General features: G+C 45.8%; 2 protein-coding genes across 2 annotated transcripts in view; both read right to left on the minus strand.

Annotated features, from left to right (window-relative positions):
- Positions 1 to 891, minus strand: part of LOC129694024 (uncharacterized) — a 57,218-nt gene extending 56,327 nt beyond the window's left edge. Inside the window, 1 exon segment of the mRNA XM_055630751.1 lies at positions 601 to 891. Within this exon segment, the coding sequence (XP_055486726.1) occupies positions 601 to 751 (151 nt within the window). The 5' untranslated portion in view covers positions 752 to 891.
- A 53-nt stretch (positions 892 to 944) lies between these two features.
- Positions 945 to 8,144, minus strand: LOC129694025 (cathepsin F-like). The gene is made up of 4 exons (XM_055630752.1): positions 6,880 to 8,144; positions 5,808 to 5,874; positions 3,479 to 3,592; positions 945 to 1,248 (listed from the first exon to the last, which is right to left on the minus strand). The coding sequence occupies exons 1-4, from the start codon at positions 7,024 to 7,026 to the stop codon at positions 1,082 to 1,084; spliced, it is 495 nt and encodes a 164-aa protein (XP_055486727.1). The 5' UTR covers positions 7,027 to 8,144; the 3' UTR covers positions 945 to 1,081.
- Between the last annotated feature and the right edge of the window lie 9,277 nt (positions 8,145 to 17,421).

Raw genomic sequence — 17,421 nt, forward strand, 5'->3', positions numbered from 1 at the left:
GTTTAACCTGCCTCAACTACCTTCTCTAGCAGCTCGTGCCATACACCCACCACCCTCTGTGTGAAAAGGTTACCCCTCAGACTCCTATTAAATATTTTCCCCTTCACTTTAAACCCATGTCCTTTGGTCCTTGATTCATCTAATAGACAATAGATTCAGGAGTAGGCTATTCGGCCCTTCGAGCCCATTCAATGTGATCATGGCTGATCATCCCCAATCAGTACCCCGTTCCTGCCTTCTCCCCATATCGCTTGACTCCGCTATCTTTAAGAGCCCAATCTAGCTCTCTCTTGAAAGTGTCCAGAGAACCGGCCTCCACTAAGGCAGAGAATTCCACAGACTCACAACTCTGTGTGTGAATTCCACAGACTCACAACCACCCTCTATGTGAAAAAGTCAACCCTCATACTCCTATTAAATATTTTCCCTTCAATTTAAACCCATGTCCTCTGGTCCTCGGTTCACCTACTCTAGGCAAGAGGCTCATTTGAATGAACATTGCTTCATTAAACCGTCCATTAAAGGTTGGCGCCAGGTGAAGCCGGCCGACTTCTTCCCACCGGTAGTTAGGTCACGTTGTTCCCCGGCCTTTGTCCTTACCTTGCTCTGACAGCGGGATGAGTTCTTTCTTCTTGATGGACAAATGGGATTCAACGTTCCCGACCACGGCGAAGGCCCAGCAGCTGCAGCAGTTCAACTGTGGGGGAACAAAAACAAGGTCGCACCTTCCCTCCAAAGTCAAGTCGTGCATCCCGAAGACGCCCTTAGCGACGTCGGCGCGGGCGGGTAGAGCTGCTGCCTTGCCAAGATGCAGCACGGAAATCCACAGGAGATCCTTCTTCCCTGTGGCGATCAAACTACAACTCCTCCCTCTTCTGTCGTGGGGTAGACTGAAACTGACTCCCCCCCCCCCCCCCCCCCCCCAATCTTTGAACAACCCCCAATCCTTTCCGCTTGTCACCTTAGACAATAGACAACAGGTGCAGGAATAGGCCGTTCCGCCCTTCGAGCCAGCTTGTTCAATGTGATCATGGCTGATCATCCCCAATCAGTACCCCGTTCCTACCTCCTGACCATTGAGCTATTGACCTTTGCAAATCACCCTCACCTGGTCTTTAACTGCTGTGACGCAATTCTTCTCCCGCCAGTCCACGGACCTTGGGATGTTTTCTGGGAATATGTAACCGGGGAATTCTTTGCATTCTAATGGAATAGACGGCGCTTGGCTTCCCTGCTGGAATTCCTCAGCTGCAAGAGAAAAGGTGGCACCAACTTACAGTGGGACGCGGAGTCACACAGCTCACTCCAGAGCCATAGAGTCATACAGCGTGGAAACAGGCCCTTCGGCCCAACTTGTCCACACCGGCCAACATGTCCCAGCTACACTAGTCCCACCTCCCCACGTTTGGTCCATATCCCTCCAAATCTGTCCTATCCATGTACCTGTCTAACTGTTTCTTAAACGTTGCGATAATCCCAGCCTCAACTACCTCCTCCGGCAGCTCGTTCCATACACCCACCGTCCTCTGTGTGAAAAAGTCACCCCTCAGATTCCTAATAAATCTTTTCCCCTTCACTTTAAACCTATGTCCTCTGGTCCTCGATTCCCCGACTCTGGGCAAGAGACTCTATGCATCTACTCAATCTATACCTCTCATGATTTTAGACACATCTATAAGATCACCCTTTATCCTCCTGCGCTCCAAGGAATAGAGACCCAGCCTGCTCAACCTCTCCCTATAGCTCAGGCGTTCTAGTCCTGTCAACAGCCTCGTAAATCTTTTCTCTCTGGAGAGGTTGGTTGGGATGGGTCGAAGGGCCTGTTTGCTATTTACGTCATTGAAACTATAGCTCGGTGGGACGCCAAGTTATAGGAGTAGAATAAGGCCATTCGGCCCATCGAGTCTCCTCCGCAATTCAATCAGGCTGGTCTATCTCTCCCTCCTAACCCCATTCTCCTGCCTTCTCCCCATAACCCCTGACACTTGCACTAATCAAGAATCTATCTATCTCTGCATTAATATATCCACTGACTTGGCCTCATCAGCCCTCTGTGGCAAATAATTCCACAGGTTCACCACCCTCTGACTAAAGAAATTCCACCTCATCTCCTTCCTAAAGGAACGTCCTTTAATTCTGAGGCTGTGACCTCTGGTCCTGGACTCTCCCATTAGTGGAAAATTTTTCTCCACATCCACTCTATCCAAGCCTTTCATTATTCTGTACGTTTCAATGAGGTCCCCCTCATCCTTCTAAACTCCAGCGAGTACAGGCCCAGTGCCGACAAACGCTCATCATAGGTTAACCCACTCATTTCTGGGATCGTTCTCGTAAACCTCCTCTGGACCCTCACCAGAGCCGGCACATCCTTCCTCAGAGATGCTTAAGAAGGAACTCGTATGTCAAAAGATAAGTAAGCTTGTTTTTATGGTCATATAAATCCTACCTGTGACAGATGTAACTCTGAAGTGGCCTCATTGACCCATATGGTTTGGTCCTGCCCTTCTTTGGAAAAATATTGGAAAGAAATGTTTGATACTATTTCTGTAATCTTAGGCATAGATTTACAACCTCATCCTATTACTGCAATTTTTGGGCTACCAATGTTAGATTTTATTCATTTGTCCCGCTCCGCCCATCGGTTGATTGCTTTTACCACATTAATCGGCAGAAGATCTATTTTATTTCAATGGAAAGGCTCCAGCCCTCCGACCACACTCCAGTGGTATTCGGAAACGATATCATGTTTAAATTTAGAAAAAAATCAGTAGTGACACTGTTGAACCCTTGGTCAAATTTGATAAGACTTGGGGAAAATGTATTGAACATATTTATACAGCATAAATTGCTCTCTCTTTAACTGTTAGAAACATTATTTTACCTCTATAGGGTGGAACGGACTTGACGACAAACAGACTTACATTGTTGAAATTCTCAGTTCAGATTCGGTTTTGCTTTGTTTTGTTTTTTTTTCCTTTTTTCTTTTTCTTGTTGTTTTTTTATCTTTGTGCTTTTTTTTTAACATTTATAAGTTTCCTTTTAAAGATTTAACTATATTTACATAGAGGTCTATATTCATTGTGTATTTTGACACTGGTCTCGTATTAAGTTATACCTATTATTAATGTAATCCTGATCCCTATGTATCAATATCATTGTTATGTTTCTCATTATTCTTTTTGCTCTGTTTTTTTATGTTTCATTTTTGCTTTTATTTTTGGAAAAAAAACAAAAAAAAGATTTTAAAAGAAAGAAAGAAAGAACTGCAGATGCTGGAAAAATCGAAGGTAGACAAAAGTGCTGGAGAAACTCAGCAAATGAGGCAGCATCTATGGAGCGAAGGCATAGGTGACGTTTCGGGTTGAGACCCTTAGGGAACGTCACCTATTTCCTTCGCTCCATAGATGCTGCCTCACCAGCTGAATATCTCCAGCATATGTGTCTACCTTCCTCAGAGATGGTGCCTTCGACGTCGTACCTGAGAGGTCGCTGAACTTGGTGACCCCGTATCTGGCGCTCCCGATCTCTGTTTCCTGATACTGCCTCGCCCGCTCCAGGTTCTCCACAAAGATCTTAAAACGTCGGGTCTCTTCTGAAAGGAAGCCGGAGAAATCTAGGTTTAGGATCAGCTCGGCTCAGTTTCATTTAGCGATACAGAGCGGAAACAGGCCCGTCGAATCCGCGCCGACCAGCGATCCCCGCACGCTTACAAAGAAACAAGGAAACATAAAAAGCAGGAGTAGGAGGAGGCCGTTCGGCCCTTCAAGCCAGCACCGCCATTCAATATGATCTTGGCTGATCAACAATCAGTTCCCCGTTACTGCCTTCTCCCCATATCCCTTGATTCCTTTAGCCCCAAGAGCTAAATCTCATGAAAGCATCCAGTGAATTGACCTCCACTGCCTTGTGTGGCAGCGCACGCATGTATAATATAAGCAAAAATAATTTCACCGTGTGCGGTTGTATCTGTGAAAAATAAATGTCTGTTGAACCAGGGGCGGAAATTGCTGTCAAAACATGGGGGGGACACAATTTCTTGGCGCCCGGCGCGGCTTAATATCTGCCTTCAACATCGGATCTACAGATGCTGGAAAATCGAAGGTAGACAAAAATGCTGGAGAATCTCAGCGGGTGAGGCAGCATCTATAGAGCGAAGGAAAAAGGTGAAGTTTCGGGTCGAAACCCTTCTTCAATCAATCAATCAATTTTATTTGTATTGTACATTTAAAAACAACTCACGTTGACCAAAGTGCTTCACATCAGTGCAGGTACTAATTTAATACATACAACGGTAGACAGACCTAACAATACACACATACAAACTGTTTACAGCGCCCCCTCAGAGGGCCTCAAAAACACGAGGGAGTAGAAATAGGTTTTGAGCCTCGATTTAAAGGAGTCGATGGAGGGGGCAGTTCTGGTGAGGAGAGGGATGCTGTTCCACAGTCTAGGTGCTGCAACTGCAAAAGTGTGGTTACCCCTGAGCTTAAACCTAGACTGCGGGATAGTCAGTAGCCCCAAGTCGGCCGACCTGAGGGACCTGGACGTAGAGTGGTGAGTTAGAAGATTTTTGATATGGGAGGGGGGCAAGCCCGTTAAGGGCTTTGTAAATGAAAAGGAGGAGCTTGAAGTTGTTTCTGTACCATACTGGGAGCCAGTGGAGAGAGGCCAGGATCGGGGTGATGTGTTCCCTTTTACAGGTACCCGTCAGAACCAATTGCAGGCGGGACTGGGATGTTTGGCTGATGCCAGTGTATAGGGAGTTGCAGTAGTCAAGGCGGGAGGAGATGAGATGAATGCGTGGATGATATTTTTGAAGGTCGTCGAATTGGAGGAATGGTTCAGACTGATGTGAGGGTGGGGGGTTTTCTCCGTGACCTGCGTGGGTTTTCTCCGGGTGCTCCGGATTCCTCCCACACTCCAAAGATGTGCAGGCCAGTAGATTAATTGGCTTGATGTGTGTAAATTGTCCCTAGTGTGTGCAGGATAGTATAAATGTACACACATATATGATCCCCGCACATTAACACCACACTACAAGCACTAGGGACAATTTATCATTTATAACAAGCCAATTAACCTGTATATAACTAGGTTATTTGGATTGGTATAAATGTAAAATTGTCCCTAGTACGTGTAGGATAGCGTTAATGTGGGGATCGCTGGTCGGCGCGGACTCGATGGGCCGAAGGTCCTGTTTCTGAGCTGTATCTCTAAACTAAACTAATCTAAATGAATGCCGACAAAATGAGTAGGAAGGAACTGCAGATGCGGGTTTAAATTGAAGACAAGCACACAATGCTGGAGAACTCAGCGGGACAGGCAGCCTCTCAGGAGAGAAGGAATGGGTGAGGTTTTGGGTCGAGACCCTTCTTCAGACTGAGAGGGGGAGGAGGGCGGGAGAGGGGAAACGAGAGATATACACGGTGATGTAGAGGGGAACATAACGTGAAAGAAAGATATGCAAAAAAACTAACGATGATAAAGGATAGACAGTTTGAAGAAGGGTCTAGACCCGAAACGTCGCCCATTCCTTCTCTCCAGGGATGCTGCTGCCTGTCCCGCTGAGTTACTCCAGCACTTTGTGTCTATCTTGAATGAACAAAGACACCGGTTTGTTTAAGAAAGAACTGCAGATGCTGGAAAAATCGAAGGCAGACAAAAATGCTGGAGAAACTCAGCGGGTGAGGCAGCATCTATGGAGCGAAGGAATAGGTGACGTTTCGGGTCGAGATGCTGCCTCACCCGCTGAGTTTCTCCAGCATTTTTGTCTACCACAGTCATAGGTTTGAGACACAGAACCTTACCTTCCTGGTCCTTGTAGGATTTATTATAGGTCTGCATGAAATCGCAGAACATCGACACCATCTTGTCCTAGATCATAAATTGGAAAGAAACTTTACGCATGTTTTAAAATCTTGCCCCTCGATTTCCAGCCCCCTCCCATTCCCCACCCCTGCACACGGCTTGTAAGAGACTTTCAGACTTGAGAGATACAGCACGGAAACTCTGGTTGTGAAGGATGAGAGGGACTCTTATTGAATATTAAGGGGTTGGACACGCTAGAGGCAGGAAACATGTTCCCGATATAAATAGCTATATTTAAGAGGGAGTTAGATGTGGCCCTTGTGGCTAAAGGGATCAGGGGGTATGGAGAGAAGGCAGGAACAGGATACTGAGTTGGATGATCAGCCATGATCATATTGAATGGCGGTGCAGGCTCGAAGGGCCGAATGGCCTTCTCCTGCACCTATTTTCTATGTTTCTATGTTGGGGGAGTCCAGAACCAGGGGCCACAGTTTAAGAATAAGGGTGAAGCCATTTAGAATGGAGACGAGGAAACACTTTTTCACACAGAGAGTTGTAAGTCTGTGGAATTCTCTGCCTCATGGAGGTCGGTTCTCTGGATACTTTCAAGAGAGAGTTAGATAAGGCTCTTAAAGATAGCAGTCAGGGTATATGGGGAGAAGGCAGGAACGGGGTACTGATTGGCGATGATCAGCCATGATCACACTAAATGGCGGTGCTGGATCGAAGGGCCGAATGGCCTAGTCCTGCATCTATTGTCTACTGTCTATTGTCTAAAGAGTGGTGGGTGTATGGAACGAGCTGCCGGAGGAGGTAGTTGAGGCTGGGACTATCCCAACGTTTACGAATGTTGGACAGGTACATGGATAGGACAGGTTTGGAGGGTTATGAACCAAACACAGGCAGGGGGAGACTAGTGTAGCTGGGACATGTTGGCCGGTGTGTGCGAGTTGGGCAGAAGGGCTCGTTTCCACACTGTATCACTCTAGGATTCTCCACGTCTGCAGTTTCTTCCTGCACAGTTCACAAGCGGGGCACTGTCTGTGTGGAGTATGCAGGATCTTGTCTTACCTTCGGCGGCCCAGGAGTGTGGCATCTCTCCCCCTCCAGTCCAGTTACCTGGACCGCGGAGATGAGGAGCAGGAACATCAGGCTCTGGAGACTCATCTCTCCTGCGTGCGTCTGGGTCTGTAGCTGGGACTCGATGAGACACTTCATATAGTGCTCAACCCTGATCCACTATCACACCCACTTCCGATGAGTTTCCCACCTCAAAGAAACTGATGACTCAGCTGATAAGGGAGTGCACATTATACAGATGTGGCGTAGAGATAAAGCATCTTAATGGGGAAGTATCATGGCACGGTTTGGGAATTACTCCGTCCAATACCCGCAAGAGTTGTGGACGCAGCACAGAACATCGCACCACCCCACACATAGAAACATATAGACCAGTTAGCCTGACCGGTGGTGGGGAAGATGCTGGAGTCAATTATAAAAGATGAAATAGCCGCACATTTGGATAGCAATAAAACAGGATCGGTCCAAGTCAGCATGGCTTTATGATGGGGAAATCATGCTTGACTAATCTTCTGGAATTTTTTGAAGAGATAACTAGGAAAATGGACAAGGGAGAGCCGGTGGATGTAGTGTACCTGGACTTTCAGAAAGCATTTCATAAGGTCCCACATAGGAGATAAGTGGGCAAAATTAGGGCACATGGTATTGGGGGTAGAGTGCTGAAATGGATAGAAAATTGGTTGGGGGCGGGGGGGGGGGGGGCAGAGAGTAGGGATTAACAGGTCCCTTTCAGAATGGTAGGCAGTGACTAGTGGGGTAACCGCACGGCTCGGAGCTGGGACCGCAGCTAATTCCACTAATTTGAGGAAGGACATTCTTGCTATTGAGGGAGTGCAGCGTAGGTTTACAAGGTTAATTCCCGGGATGGCGGGACTGTCATATGCTGAGAGAATGGAGCGGCTGGGCTTGTACACTCTGGAGTTTAGAAGGATGAGAGAGTATCTCATTGAAACATATAAGATTGTTAAGGGTTTGGACATGCTAGAGGCAGGAACCATGTTCCCGATGTTGGGGGAGTCCAGAAGCAGGGGCCACAGTTTTAGAAAAAGGGGTAAGCCATTTAGAACAGAGACGAGGAAACACCTTTTCTCACAGAGAGTTGTGAGTCTATGGAATTCTCTGCCTCAGAAGGCGGTGGAGGCAGGTTCTCTGGATGCTTTCAAGAGAGAGCTATAGGGCTCTTAAAAATAGCAGAGTCAGGGGATATGGGGAGAGAGCAGGAATGGGGTACTGATTCTGGATGATCAGCCATGATCACATTAAATGGCGGTGCTGGCTTGAATGGCCGAATGGCCGACTCCTGCACTTATTGTCTATTGGTGCAGGAGTAGGCAATTCGGCCCTTTGAGCCAGCGCCGCCATTCAATATGATCATGGCTGATCATCCAAAATCAGTACCCCATTCCTGCTTCCTCCCCATATCTTTTGATTCCGTTAGAATACCTGCACGTCTTTGGAGTGTGGGAGGAAACCGGAGATCCCGGAGAAAACCCACGCAGGTCACGAGGAGAACGTACAAACTCCGTACAGACAGCACCCGTAGCCGGGATCAATCCCGGGTCCCTGGCGCTGTGAGGCAGCAACTCTACCGCTGTGCCACCGTGACCCCCCTAGTCTTCAGCGTCATTTGAATCTGATTGAGTTTTTTTGCGCTTTTCCTCCAGAGACAGAGATAGAGGGGCAGAGAAAGAAGGGCAAGAGACAGAGGGAAAGGCAGGTGGAGGGGAGGGTGAGGGGGGTGGGCTGGGGAGAGGGAGAGAGGGAGATGGGGAGAGAGTGGGGAGGGAGAGATGGGGAGAGAGTGGGGGAAGGGAGAGAGAGGGGGATGAGGATGGGGGGGGGGGGGGTGGTTGGAGGGGAGAGCGCGGAGGGTGAAGGGGAGACGGGTAAAGTGAAGGGGGTGGTGGAGGGGGGAGGGTAGGTGAGGGGGGGAATAGAGAGGGGAAGGGGAGGGGACGTGAGAGGGGTCTGGGAGGGGAGGGGAGAGGGAGGGGGAGGAAGAAGGGGAAGGGGGAGGTGCAGACAGAGTGGAGGGGGAGAGAGAGAGAGAAGGGGGAGAGAGAGAGAGAGAGAAAGGGGGAGGGAGGAAGAGGGGGAGAGCGAGAAGGGGGGAGTGGGGGGGAAAAAAGGCCCGGGGGTGGATGGGAGGGAGAGGGAGAGATCTCCCACCCCCCTGTCTCATTATGATATATCTAAATGAGATCCATTGTGATTGGACATCTGTGAGATGGCACTGTGATTCATGCAGCAGTTTGATTTTAGTGGGAACACGTGAAGGTTCCAATCTCCCAGACCTGTCCCATTGTGATGTCATATATGTGTTAATGAGATCCATTGTGATTGGACATCTGTGAGGTGGCCCTGTGACTCATTCAGCATTTTGATTTTAAGATTTGCTCCCCCCCCTCCCTCCCCTTCCACGCGCACACACACACACACACACACACACACACACACACACACACACACACACACACACACACACACACACACACACACACACACACACACACACACACACACACACACACACACACACACACACACACACACACAGCGGGTCCGATTTAAGCTGTCAAAGAAGACAGCAAATTTTTTTTTTTTAAACTGTCTTTGAAATTAAAAGCTAATGTTAAGAATTAGTGATGTTAAGTGACAAATAATTAAATTAATTTCAATGAAAACCAACGCAGCTGTTCCCTACCCGTAGCCCCCATGGGAGACGTGGGCCTCCAACTCAAGCCATTCAGGACTCAGCAGTGCGGCTGTTTTTAAATGGTGTCTTTGAGGCGAGATGTGGGCGCCAGCAGCCATTATGGTCGCTGGCCAGCAGGAGGTGAAAAAATGAGTGAGCGGGGGGGGAGAAGGATTTTATTAAAAATGTGTACTTAAACACAACAAAATTTAATCAGGAGTGGATACTTGGAATGAAAAGTGAAATTTTTACCGAAATGGAAAAAATCTGGGCGTTTGTGGGTCTGGTGTTGGCGTAGCAACGAATCAAAGGCTGGCACCCACAAGTCAGGCAGAAACACACACAGTTTTAATATTATATTGATATATGATAGACTAGACCAAGTGCAGACCCATTGGTTCTGTTTCCCCAACGCACGTTTGCAGCCGGTGGGGGGGGGGGGGGGGGTGGTTGCTGTCACACTATCCACCCCCCGATATTATAATAATAATATTATTCATTCACTCCTTTTATCCCATCCCCTGCCCTATTGAGCACTCTGGACTCACCGTTGGTACTAAGTGGTGTGGTCGTGAAGGTGGTGGTAGCTTCAGTTGTAGATGCACTTGTGCTTTCTGTAGTTGTTTCTATTGTCGTTAATGTGGGAACTGATGTGGTGCTTGAAGCTGTTGTAGTTGCCTCTGAACTTGTCGATGGTACAGTGGTTTCTGGAAAGGTAGAGAATTTTGATTCAGGTAAATTTAAAGAGTAAATAACCGCAAACTTTTTAAATTGTAAAGAAATTAGTACCGGAAAAAAACATGGAAGTAACAAACGGGGAAAAGCACATGAACATTGCACAAATACACACACACATCCAAGATCAGAGTTTTATAAGTATAGAGATTGGTACCGATTGAGGATGATCAGCCATGATCACACTGAATGGCGGTGCTGGCTCAAAGCGCCGAATGGCCTACTCCTGCACCTATTGTCTATAAACAATACACTTGAACTTAGCAATAAGGTTAACAGGTGCATTGAGAATAGAATTATAATAAAAGGCACATCTGGTATTTCGTACAGGGAAATAATTAAAGGCGTTTGTTATATATACACATGACATGCGTTTATAGTCACAAGGTTATAAAATGTCGACGTACCGGCCGGTGGAGCTCAAGGATGTTCATCTTCCAGGAGAGTGGATCGGCTGCAGATGTAGCAGGCGGGGCGATGAACGGGCATCAACAGCTGGAAATAACTAGCGTCAACAACTGGAATAGCGGGCGTCAACAGCTGGAATAACGGACATCAACAGCATGAAACAACGGGTTCCCCCAATACGCGGATGTGGTGGGGGGGGCGGCATTCGGCATCGCACACTAAATACCTCCGTGCGGACACAGCTGGGGGGGTGGGGGGAGGAGACGGGATGTTAACGGGCTGGAGGATTGAGGAGGCGGGACGTTCACATATATGATCACCACACATTAACACTACCCTACAAGCACTAGGGACAATTTTACATTTCTAACAAGCCGATTAACCTACAAACCTGTATATAAGTTGGTTATTTGGATTGGTATATTTGTAAAATTGTCCCAGGTGCATGTAGGACTGAGTTAATGTGCGGGGATCGCTGGTTGGCGCTGACTCGGTGGGCTGAAGGGCCTGTTTCCGAGCTGTGTTTCTAAACTAAACGAGCGCAGATAAAATGTGTATGAAGGAACTACAGATGCTGGTTTAAATCGACGATAGGCACACAATGCTGGAGTAACTCAGCGGGACAAGCAGCATCTCAGGAGAACGGGCTCGGTGGACCGAAGGGCCTGTTTCCGCGCTGTATCTCTAAACTACAAAACCGTGGTACAGTGAAAGGTTTTATTGTGCAGTGCGAACCAATCACATCAGATGAAACCATAAATAAACTCATTGGTTGAGCAAAGGGAGCTCCTGGAGAAAACCCACGGGGAGAACGTGCAAACTCCACACAGACTGCACCACCGCGCCATCCTAATTCTGATTCAATTGAACGGGACAGCGTTTAAAAAGGGTAAATGTCTTCCTCAGGCACTCAATGCGCGTGTTTGAAGGGTTTAGTTTAGTTTACAGATGCAGCACGGAAACAGGCCCTTGGGCCCACCGAGTCCGCACCGACCAGCGATCCCCGCACACTAACACTATCCTACACACACCAGGGACAATTTATAATTTATGCCAAGCCGATTAACCTACAAACCTGCACCTCTTTGGAGTGTGGGAGGAAACCGGAGCACAAGGAGAAAACCCACACAGGTCACGGGGAGAACGTGCAAACTCTGTACAGACAGCGCCCGTGGTCGGGATTGAACCGGGGTCTCTGGCGCCATGAGGCAGCAACTCTACCGCTGCGTCACCGTGACAGGTTCTGGGCCTGAAAGAGCTGTTGTGGCAGATTTCACAATTAAGATTAGAAGCTTGAAAGATACGATTTAACCACAACTTTTAACGGTTGATGTGTTGTAATGACAGAGATAAGAGAGATTGGGAGAGAGAGAGAGAGGGGAGAGAGAGGGAGGGGGAGAGATAGAGAGAGGGGGAGAGAGATAGGGAGGGAGATAACTGTATAACATAAACATAGAAAATAGGTGCAGGAGTAGACCATTCGGCCCTTCGAGCCTGCACCGCCATTCAATATGATCAAGGCTGATCATCCAACTCAGTATCCTGTACCTGCCTTCTCTCCATACCCCCTGATCCCTTTAGCCACAAGGGCCACATCTAACTCCCTTTTAAATATAGCCAATGAACTGGCCTTCAAATACCTCCTGTGACAGAGAATTTCAGAGAGTTACCACTCTGCTCCTATACTCAAATCTTTTTGCTATGAATGCTAACATACCATTCGCCTTCTTCACTGCCTGCTGCACCTGCATGCCTACTTTTAATGACTGGTGTACCATGACACCCGGGTCTCGTTGCATCTCCCCTTTTCCTAATCGGCAACCATTCAGATAATAGTCTATTTTCGGGTTTTTGCCAACAAAGTGGATAACCTCACATTTATCCACATTATTCTGCACCTGCCATGTGGTTGCCCATTCACCCAGCCTATCCAAATCACCTTGCAGCCTCCTAGCATCCTCCTCACAGCTAACACTGCCCCCCAGCTTCGTGTCATCCGCAAACTTGGAGACGTTGCATTCAATTCCCTCATCCAAATCATTAATATATATTGTAAATAGCTGGGGTCCCAGCATTGAGCCTTGCGGTACCCCACTAGTCACTGCCTGCCACTCTGATAAGGACCCGTTTACTCTTGCTCTTTGCTTCCTGTCTGCCAGCCAGTTCTCTATCCACATCAATACTGAACCCCCAATACCGTTTGCTTTAAGTTTGTATACTAATCTCTCTTGTGGGACCTTGTCAAAAGCCCTCTGAAAGTCCAGATATAACACATCCACTGGTTCTCCCTTATCCACTCTACTAGTTATATCCTCAAAAAATTGTATAAGGTTCGCCATACATGATTTACCTTTTGTAAATCCATGCTGACTTTGTCCACTGATTTCACCACTTTCCAAATGTGCTGCTATCCCATCTTTAATAACTGACTCTAGCAGTTTCCCCACTACCGATGTTAGACTAACTGGTCTGGAATTCTCTGTTTTCTCTCTCCCTCCCTTTTTAAAAAGTGGGGTTACATTAGTTACCCTCCAATCCTCAGGAACTACTCCAGAATTTAAAGAGTTTTGAAAAATTATCACTAATGCATCCACTATTTCTGGGGCTACTTCCTTAAGTACTCTGGGATGCAGCCTATCTGGCCCTGGGGATTTATCGGCCTTTAATCCATTCAATTTACCTAACTCCACTTCCTGGCTAACCTGGATTTCACTCAGTTCCTCCATCTCATTTGACCCCCGGTCCACTGCTATTTCCAGCAGATTATTTATGCCTATAAATATCTATTAAACATTTTGCAGTCAGTTTTTATGTTCCCTGCCAGTTTTCTTTCATTATCTATTTTCCCTTTCCTAATTAAGCCCTTTGTCCTCCTCTGCTGGACTCTGAATTTCTCCCAGTCCTCTGGTAGGCTGCTTTTTCTGGCTAATTTGTATGCTTCATCTTTTGTTTTTATACTATCCCTGATTTCCCTTGTTTACCATGGATGCACTACCTTCCCTGAATTATTATTTTGCCAAACTGGGATGAACAATTGTTGTAGTTAATCCATGCAGTCTTTAAATGCCTTCCATTGCACATCCACCGTCAACCCTTTAAGAATCAATTGCCAGTCTATCTTGGCCAATTCACGTCTCATACCCTCAAAGTTACCTTTCTTTAAGTTCAGAACCCTTGTTTCTGAATTAATTACGTCACTCTCCGTCCTAATGAAGAACTCAACCATATCCTGGTCACTCTTGCCCAAGGGGCCACACCCAATAAGACTGCTAACTAACCCTTCCTCATTACTCAATACCCAGTCTAGAATAGCCTGTTCTCTTGTTGGTTCCTCCACATGTTGGTTTAGAAAACTCTCCCGCATACATTCCAAGAAATCCTCTTCCTCAGTACCCCAGCCAATTTGATTCACCCAATCTATATGTAGATTGAAGTCACCCATTATAACTGTTTTACCTTTGTTGCACGCATTTCTAATTTCCTGTTTGATGCCATCCCCAACTCCACTACTACTCTTAGGTGGCCTGTACACAACCTGTACACATATCGATTCCACATCCTCCAAGCTAATGTCCTTCCTTCCTATTGCATTAATCTCCTCTCTAACCAGCAATGCTACCCCACCTCATTTTCCCTTCTGTCTATCCCTCCTGAATATTGAATATCCCTGGATGTTCAGCTTCCAGCCTTGGTCACCCTAGAGCCATGTCTCCGTGATCCCAACTATATCATAGTCATTAATAGCTATCTGCACATTCAACTCATCCACCTTATTACGAATGCTCCTTGCATTGAGACACAAAGCCTTCAGGCTTGTTTTTACAACTCTTACCCCTTATACAATTATGTTGAAAAGTGGCCCTTTTTGATTTTTGCCCTGGATTTGTCTGCCTGCCACATTTACTTTTCACCTTGCTACGTATTGCTTCTACCCTCATTTTACCCCCCCCTGTCTCTCTGCTCACACATTTAAGAAACCCACCACCTCTTATTCTCTGTTTATTATTTTTTTCTTCTCCCCCCCCCCCTACATGTTGGGTCTGAGTGCTTCCCTTCTCTGCCGCTATGGAAGTTATAGAAGACTTAATTAAGACATTTATCGTAGGCGGCAGACGTCAGCTATTTTATGTAATCAGCTTATTGTACTCAGACTCACGTGATTGTTAGTTTTGCAGCACTTAACATTTATCTAGTAATCAAGACACTAAACAAGTTACTTATTTTGTTACTTTTATATCTGTATTCTTAATACATTTGTATCTTTGTGTGTAAACATATAAACCAATATGTAATTATGTAATATGGTGTGTGTAGCCTTGGCTTTAATTGGCTTTAACAGAAACATAATGGTGGCAGGACAAAGCTGGGACATTAAAAGTTAATTTAAGGGTGGCGAGTGAAGGACAGATATGACGGGAAATGTAAAGTTTAATAAGACTGAACTAAGGTCGGAAGTAATGGTGGCAAGACAGTGAATACTAAAATCAAAGACAGATTGATGCAAAGGAGTACAGCATGAAAGATAGTGTAGCAGAGAAAAGGCTGAAAGAGTGTAATAAAAGCTGCTTGTTTCTGTGAATCGAAGAGCAATTAGAGAACAGACAGGTGATGTCAACTCTGCATGTTCCAGCTGAATATTTGCAAATAAAGGTTTTGGTCTTCTTGAAGAATTCTCCATGTCTGTGTCATCTTATCCAAATTTGAGTCTTTAAACCACGACAATTGGAGGGGGAGAGAGGAGGCAGAGAGATCTTTCAAACGTTTGTCATTTCTTGTTCGATCACCATTCCTTCTATCAAGTGAATTAAATATGACTAAAAAAAACAATTTTATCAATTTTAGATATTTTTAAACTTCTAAAAATATTAACTTTCAAACGATTAACCTTTGATTTTAAAAAAAGTGCCACCATGTTCCAATCTGTATTTTGGTGTGTCCTCTTGTGTCTCTTCTGCTCATCACTGCTTCTCGACATCTCTTTGCATTGTCCCTTGACCATCCTGCAACAACTGCTCCAATTTCTTGGCATCATGTAAAAAAAGAGAAAAATATTTATCACGATGTAGATATTTAAAAAACTCATAAAGACAATTTTATCTATTGTAGACATTTATAAACTTCTAAACTCGATTATATCTATCAATGCATTAACATGATTAAAAAATACATCAGGCTATTGTGTACCGTTTTGGCTGTATTTTGTCAACTTATTGTTGTGTCACTTGTTCCATGCAAACTTCTGTTATTTTTCAGAGATCCTCAAGAGGTTCAGTCCTTTCTTGTTGTGTCTCTTGTTCACTTCTGTTCCTTACTCCTTCTCAACGTTTCTTTGCGGAGTCCCTTGACCATCCTGCTACTCGTTTGCTCCTGCTTCTAGGCATGATTTAAAAAAAGAGATATTTATTACGATGTAGATATTTATAAACGTTTAATTGACGATTTTATCTATCAATCCAACACAAAGAGATTTGTTATTGTATACCGATTTAGGTGTTTTCTATCAACTTCTTGTTGTGTCGCTTGTTCCATGCTGTCCTTGCTTTATTTCTCGCAAATCCCAAAGACGTTGAGTCTAAATATCTGGGATGGAGAAATGAGGTGACTGACAGCTGTAGACAAAAAGGCAGCATTTGAACTGCATGGTATTAGGGCATTCTGACAAAACGGAAGTACATATGTATCAAGGATTAAAAAAAAACACTGCACTGGCCCCAAATATTTTGAAAATCAAAATAATGAATGTAATCAAAAATTAAAATATTTTCAAAACAAACAAAAATAAAACCAGTGTTTTTATCGAAGTGTTCTGATAATCGGCTTCCGAACTTCGTTGTCGAGATACGAAGCGTGAATGAACGTTGGCGAAGAACGTTCTGGAAACGGCTTTGGGTGGGAGCGAGTGTCGACAATTGTTCGGGCCGGAATGTTCTGGGTTGTGCGCGGGGCAGAGCGGTTCTGGAATGTGGGTGGGGCGGAGCGAAAGGGACAGTCGGACTCAGGTTAACCGAAGATGAGTTTAGCGGGGACAACGGCTGCCAAGTCTCTGAGGCAAGGCGTGTTCGGGATCTCGGTCCTCCGACGGGGCTTCACGGACAACAGGTTCACTTTACTACCGCTTCCAGCTGTGAGGTTAGGAGCGGTTAACAACGGCGATGAGAGAGTCGCAACGGCCGTTATGTTGATCACGTGATCACGCGCTTCGACACAGGGGGCGGGGCTGGAGCAAAGGCATATGTAAATGAGATCCATTGCGATTGGACATCTGTGAGCATTGGGCATTGTGACATCACACGATGGAGCATTCATCAACGTTCTATGGGTGAGAAGCAGTTGGATTTTTTTTACATTTTAAATGTTTTTATGTTTTTTACCGAAAAAGCAGTGAAAGGATGAATTGAATATTCTAATTTCACAAACATTAAGAGGAGGAGGAAAAGTCCTACCGGAATATGTAAAAATTTGCAAATTTCGGAGGAGATCCACAAACAGCTAAAACGAATATTCGCAAAATAGAATCCGGACAAACTAACACGGGAGTTTTAAATATATAGTAGACCAAGTGCAGACCCGTTGGGTCTATTTCCCCAACGAGCTTTTGCAGCTGGGGGGGGTGATGCTGCGGTTTCACACGCACACTAACCAAACCCCCCCCCCTGCACACCCCCTTGATATTATATTAATATTATTCATTCGCT

Source organism: Leucoraja erinacea, unplaced genomic scaffold (assembly GCF_028641065.1).
Source record: "Leucoraja erinacea ecotype New England unplaced genomic scaffold, Leri_hhj_1 Leri_521S, whole genome shotgun sequence".
NCBI classification, from domain to species: Eukaryota; Metazoa; Chordata; class Chondrichthyes; order Rajiformes; family Rajidae; genus Leucoraja; species Leucoraja erinaceus.